At 33.1% G+C, this 6,865-nt stretch overlaps 2 protein-coding genes across 2 annotated transcripts; both read right to left on the reverse strand.

The window, feature by feature from the left end:
- Nucleotides 1–320: 320 nt before the first annotated feature.
- On the reverse strand, nucleotides 321–1,364 carry LOC131065466 (putative leucine-rich repeat receptor-like serine/threonine-protein kinase At2g24130). The gene is made up of 2 exons (XM_057999966.2): nucleotides 941–1,364; nucleotides 321–826 (listed from the first exon to the last, which is right to left on the reverse strand). Exons 1-2 carry the CDS (start codon nucleotides 1,236–1,238, stop codon nucleotides 372–374), a joined length of 753 nt encoding a protein of 250 aa, XP_057855949.2. The 5' UTR covers nucleotides 1,239–1,364; the 3' UTR covers nucleotides 321–371.
- A 390-nt stretch (nucleotides 1,365–1,754) lies between these two features.
- Nucleotides 1,755–3,479, reverse strand: LOC131065429 (putative leucine-rich repeat receptor-like serine/threonine-protein kinase At2g24130). Its single transcript, XM_057999935.1, has one exon. The coding sequence runs from the start codon at nucleotides 3,477–3,479 to the stop codon at nucleotides 1,755–1,757; it is 1,725 nt and encodes a 574-aa protein (XP_057855918.1).
- Nucleotides 3,480–6,865: the final 3,386 nt, after the last annotated feature.

Consider the following 6,865-nt stretch of genomic DNA (forward strand, 5'->3'; position numbering starts at 1 on the left):
CAACATTCAAAAATTAATATAATACAAATAATTTTTTCAATAATATTAATAGCTCTAAAGATATAAAAGTAATACTACAAAATATTTCATATTCAATAATACTTAAAAATATATTTCTTTTTTTTCAAATTTTCCTTTCTATTGAGATATATGTTTAACAATGTATCAAGACGATAAATATATGTCCAAAAGTCTAAAATACTTCACAACCACATCTTTTCACTCACAATTTCAAATGCGAATCTATAAATCATCTAGGTAACACAAGTTGAACATTATTTCACAATAGACTATACTATCCAAAATAACACATTAGGACATCATTATGTTTTGGACTAGCTAAGAAATAAACCAAGAATTTTTTTTTGGGCTTAGGATGTAGATATAGATGAACTTCCCCTATTGCCTGACTCAGTTGTATTTATATTTTTTTCATCATTTATGAAAGGTGAGATATCTATTGGTAATTGAAGAGATGTAGGGGTACCAAGAAATGCACATTTGATTGTATTTAATCTATCAATTATCTTAGTCATATCAGGTCGCTCTTGAGGTGACTCTCTTGTGCAAAACAAACCAATTTGTATAAATTGAGTAAGGCATTCCATTACCATTGATTTCTCTGATTCATCAACATTTGTAAGAAAGCAATTATCCACCACATCTGAAATTCTATTTGGAAAATGCATTTCTATCCATTTTTGTAGATTGATTCCTTCATTGAACATATCATCTATTGGTCTCTTCCTTGTCAACAACTCTAAAACTAGAATTCCATAACTGTACACATCTCCCTTTGTAGTAAGATTTCCGCCTATTCCATACTCTATAATAACAAATAAACAAGAATAAAATACTACTAAATTTGAAACAATAGATGGTTATTAAGATAAACCAAAAAAACATTAAAATATATAGTGCAATAATGAGAAATCTGTACCTGGTGCAATGTAGCCAACAGATCCTCTAAGTGCATCTGTAGAAGTCAAAGAATTTACAGAATTGCTGAAAATAAGATTGGAAAGGCCAAAATCTGCTATACTTGCAGTCATATCATCTCCTAATAGGACATTGTTGGGCTTGAGGTCACAGTGAATCACTTGAACAAAGCAATAATGATGAAGATATGCCATTCCTTCTGCTATATCCATTGCTATCCTTATCCGATCACTCAAATTTAATCTGCATCCACTCCCTTCAGGAGGATACAACCATCTCTCCAAACTTCCATTTGACATGAATGGAAGAATTAAGGCTTTAAAATCAAGGTTCGAGCATGTTGAAATGATTTTAATTACATCGCGGTGTCGAACCTTTTTTAATACATTGCATTCTCTACTAAAGCTTTGGTGAGCATGTTCATCTTGCAAAGCTTTGGTGAGCATGTTCATCTTGCAACTTGAGAACTTTAACAGCAATATTTCTACCATTCTTTAGAATCCCTTTATAAACCGACCCAAAACTGCCAATTCCTAAAAGATTTTCATCATTGAACCCACTAGTTGCATCTACAAGTTCTTCATATGAAATTTTTAGAGGCCATACTTTGAGAGCAGGGGTACTCAAACTTCTATATCTATAAGAAAATGCTACCAATAGAAGAGACATGATCAAAATTGCAATGCCAACAACAATAGGGACTATCACCTTTTTGGAGACTGATGGTTGGTTGTGTTTGGAATGAGAGCATGGCGGCAAATTAATCCATCCACCACACAAGCCCAGGTTTCCCATGACTTCTGAGGCATCAAGAGTTACAAAAGCCCCTCCCTTGGTACCTCTCCAGCTAGCATGTTTGAAGAGAGATTGAGATGCTGAAGCATTTTCATCTTTTTGAAAGCCACGGGTATCATTCCTGACAAATTATTGCAAGAAAGATCCATGTACTGCAGATTTTGTAGATCTGCCAGTAATGGAGGGATTGGCCCCTCGAATGCACTCGAAGAAAGATTTAGGTATTCCAACTCCTTGCAGCTTGCCAGTGCACTGGGAATGCCTCCTGAGAAATTATTTTGAGAAACATCTATAGCTAAAACCATAACCATTTTACTCATTTCCAAAATAGAACCTTGAAGTAAATTTTTGGAAATGTTGAAATAGAACTGGAGATTCTGAAGACCCGCAACTTCAGGAGGTAGATTTCCGGATAGTTTGTTGTTGGCCAAGTCCACCGTTTCCAATGTCTGACATCTCCCTAAACTGGCAGGTATTTTGCCTGATAGTTGATTGTGATGAAGAATAAGATCGCGTAATTGTGGAAGCTTGCCCAGACTTTCTGGAATTTGGCCTGAAAGCATATTCTCACTGAGTGACAACAATCCAAGCTTTTTTGATTGGCCAAAACTTTCTGGAATTCTTCCCTGTAAATTGTTTGTGTGCAAATATAATCTTTCCAGATTTGGAAGTCTACTGAGTGCAGATGGAATTGTCCCATTTAACTGGTTTGCATTTAGATCTAATAGAGTCAAGTTTGTGAGATTACCAATCTCATCTGGTATACTTCCCCTAATTTCATTTGAGTTCAAAGCTAGATACGAGAGTGACTTTGAAAGGCGACCAATTGAAGTGGGCAGGACACCAGTAAAATAATTAAATGCCAAATCAAGATGTTCCAAGCTGGAGCAATTAGTTAACACTGTTAAAATAGATAAACCACTGCTTCCAATAACCAAATGATTATGCCACAAATTAAACCAACTCAGCTGCTGCATTTTCCCAATTCCCAGAGGCACTGTGCCGGTCATTTGGTTGTTGTTCAATTCCAGCACTTGCAGCTGAGTCCAATTACCCACTGTGCTGGGTATTTCTCCAGTGAGTCGGTTTCCCCACAAATACACTTCTTGCAACTCAGATAGCCTTCCCAACTCAGCAGGAATAACACCTTGCAGTCTATTTTGTTCCAAGGCAATAATTCTTAAAAAGGACAGGTTTCCTAAGAAAGGTGGGATAACACCTGTCAATTTATTTAAGCCTAATGCCATGGTTTCTAAATTTGAAAGAAGACTAAATTCAGCGGGAATGCTTCCACTTAAATTGTTATACGACAGTAAGAGAAATTGTAAAGAACGACAGCCTCCTAGAGAGGATGGAATGATACCTTCCAAATTGTTTTTGGACAACCGAAGCCTTTTCAGGCGAAATAGCATTCCAAGCTGATATGGAATATGGCCTTTGAAGCTATCAATAGGGAGAGCAAGTACTCTAAGGAAGGAAAGATTTCCCAGGGAGGGAGAGATTGACCCAAGTAATCCCTTACCAGTGAGATTCAAGGAAACCACACGCTGTCGACGAGAAGAGCAGGTGATTCCTATCCAATTGCAGAAGGTGTGATTGGGAGACCAATCTGACAAGGAATTATATGGTTCGAGAGAGATAGAAACTTTGAAAGCCATGAGAGCTTGTTGATCAGAATGATTAGAAGACTTTGCCATATGAGAAGGCAGCGCCGAGAAAAAGAGTAACAGAGATAGCATCACCATCTTCATTCTTGTCTTGCCTTGCACCAAAGCCCAAATGAAATACGTGCAGTCTATGACTCAGGTTCTGCTTTTAAATTTGAAAAAAATGTTCTTGATAAGAAGTTTGAGTTGTTTTAATTTCTTCATGCTAACGAGACGGGATATTTTTGAAAAATATTAATGATAATTTTTTCTACGGCGCTTTTACTTGTCTGGTAAATCGTATCGGACACGTTTGTGTCTGGATATTTTTGAAATATATAAATTATAATTTTTTCTACGCTGTCTGTCAAATAGTAAGGGTCACATTTACTGGTCTAAAATATTTTGGGAGTTGGTAAGATTGAAAAATATATGTAGGAGAGAGGATCTAGTAGTTGAGTGTTTTTCAATAGTGATAGTATTTGTTGATTTAATATCTAATATTGTTGACAATATTGCACGAATAGTAATATCGTATTGCATAAAGACTTACGAACAAATTGTAATAATTTCTTGTACTCCATCTTCACACTGAACAACTTATTAATTAAAATAAGAGACACAAATTTTGTTTTTCTTACTTTTATCTAATATGAAAATGTAGATTAATTGTCATATAAACAAAGAATATTAAAACAAATCTATTTAAATGGAATAAATTTAATACTCAAATAAATGATTATATAATGTGAAAGCTCTATGTATATTAGCATTTTCTTGATCACCACCTTTCACTGTACCTATATAAAACTTCCAATGACACAAGATCCAAAACCTCACATACTTAGAAAATATTATCCATGGACTATACTATGGGCCCACAAGATATGACCTATGAAATCAAATATGAAAAGTCTACTAACATTACTATTATAGAAAGGTAAAAGTTATTGTTCTACAAAAGATTATTTGTGAGATAAAATAAAACCCATCTATCTTTTATAGACACTCAAATCTTTGATGTTATGGATAAAAGTTATTTTTCTACAAAAGTTTCTTCGTGAGATAAAATAAAAACCATCTATATACTATTTAGTGGGTATAGAGTGCATTGTTGTTATTGGTGATGATGCATGGTATGACAATGCTATAAGTTAAGGTTGAGCAATAATGGTAGATTTGAATGGCTCTTAGTCAAATTGAGGGAACATAAATGGAGAGTAGTTAAGTTATTGTTGTTAGTGTATGACCACTCATTGCTATGACCCAATGGCTATTTTTTTGAAAATTGTGTCTAGTCCCTTATACTATGGGCTTCACTCCTAAACCATCTATATAGGGAGTGACATCACTATCATATTTAGTTGTAAATCATATTTTTTAAATTCTTTATCAACTGTACTACACCCTATTGATGACATAAACACAAGGAATATTCTTATTCAAGGTGCTAAATGTACAATAGTACTAGTATAATTTTTTATTGCCACACAAATTTATATTGATCTATGAAACTATCTGGATTTTACTTATAAATAATTTTCCTTGCCCTTGAAAAAATTGCCCAAAATTTTCTATCTCCAAACCAAATCAAGTTTAATGTCAATATTAGGATTCTAGGCCTTCTAGATCTAATGGTGAGGTTTTTAATTTCATGAGGTCATCTACAAATCTTCAGCTCCAAAAACCTCATTAAATGAGAAACCACAAAATATCATTTTCCATATCAACAAGAAAATCTAGGTCTGAGACACCCTAGCTTTGTAAATGCATCTAAAACCTTGAAATGGCTTCAATCTTTTCCTTTGATACCATAGTTTTGTCTATGCACAAAACTCCACTCACACAAAGAGTCAAAAACACTAGGAAGATGTCTCCTACAATCTAACAACTGACAATAAATACTTTGGGAGTCGGTAAGATTGGAAAAGTACATGTAGGGGAGAGGATCTAGTTGTTGAGCATCTTCCAATATTGATAGTACTTGTTGATTTAATGTCCACATTTGTTTATTTAATGACCAATATTGTTGACAATATTGCATCAATAGTAATATAATATTGTATAAAGACTCAAAAATATCACATTTATATATTCCATGCCCAAAAAAATACAAGATGTCCAAAAACTCTTCAAATTCTATCAAGTCATTAATCATTTGATAGACCATGAAATAGTTAGAAAATATTATCCATGGACTATATGATGTCTAAATTACACACTATGGGCCCACAAGATACTTCTAATTAACATATTCTATCGTAACCAATAAAATATGAAAAGTTTACTAACATTACTATCTATTGTAAAAAGTCAAATACTTGACATTATGGGTAAAAGTTATTTTTCTACAAAAGATTATTTGCGAGATAAAATAAAAACCATCTCTATACTATTTTACTTCTTATAGAGTGGCACCGTTGTTATTGGTGATGATGTATGGTATGACAATGCTATAAGTTAAGTTTGAGCAATAACGGTAGATTTGAATGACTCTTAGTCAAATTGAGGGAGCATAATTGGAGAGTAGTTAAGTTACTATAGGTAGTGTATGACCACTCATTGTTATGACCTAATAGATATTTTCTTGAAAATTGTGTCTAGTTCCTTATACTATGGGCTTGATTTCTAAACCATCTATATAGGGAGTGACATTATTATCATATTTGGTTGCGAATAATAATTTTTTAATTCTTTTATTAGCTTACTATACCCTATTGATGACATAAACACAAGGAATATTCTTTTCCAAGATGCTAAATGTACAATAGTGCTCATATAAATTTTATTTCCACACAAATTTATATTGATCTATAAAACCATCTATATTTTACTTTTAAATAATTTTCCACCCCCTTGAAAAAATTAGCCAAAAAATTTCTAGCTCCAAACCAAGTCAAGTTTTATGTCAACATCAGGATTTTAGGCCTTCTAGATCTCATGTTGAGGTTTTTAATTTCATGAGGTCATCTACAAATCTTAACCTCATAAAATGAGAAACCACAAAATATCATTTCCCCATATCAAAAAGAAAATCTAGATTTGAAACACCCTAGAATTGTAAATGCATCTAAAACCTTCCTTCAAGACCATGGATTTGTCTATGCACAAAATCCCACTCACACAAACAATCAAAAAATATAGGAATATGTCCCCTACAATGTAACAACTAGGCTTTGGTACCCATAAAGATAAATACTACTAATTTTAATAAATTCCAAATGATCTTTATGGGAGAAAAAAACACAACGGAAGTGTTTAAAATTGAAAATATAGAAAAATAATAAACATACCACAAGATAACATGAAATGTATCTTAGAAAATCCCTCTCAAGGGAAAAACCCATCTTTAAAAAGAACTCACATAATCAATGTATTATTTCATAAATTATCTTGTAATTCCCTTGTAGTTATATTACAAGGCCTTTAAGACAACAAGCAACTCAATTGCACTGTACCAAAATAATAAAATAAAAGTTTTGAAT

The sequence above is a fragment of the Cryptomeria japonica genome, chromosome 4, assembly GCF_030272615.1.
Source record: "Cryptomeria japonica chromosome 4, Sugi_1.0, whole genome shotgun sequence".
NCBI classification, from domain to species: domain Eukaryota; kingdom Viridiplantae; phylum Streptophyta; class Pinopsida; order Cupressales; family Cupressaceae; genus Cryptomeria; species Cryptomeria japonica.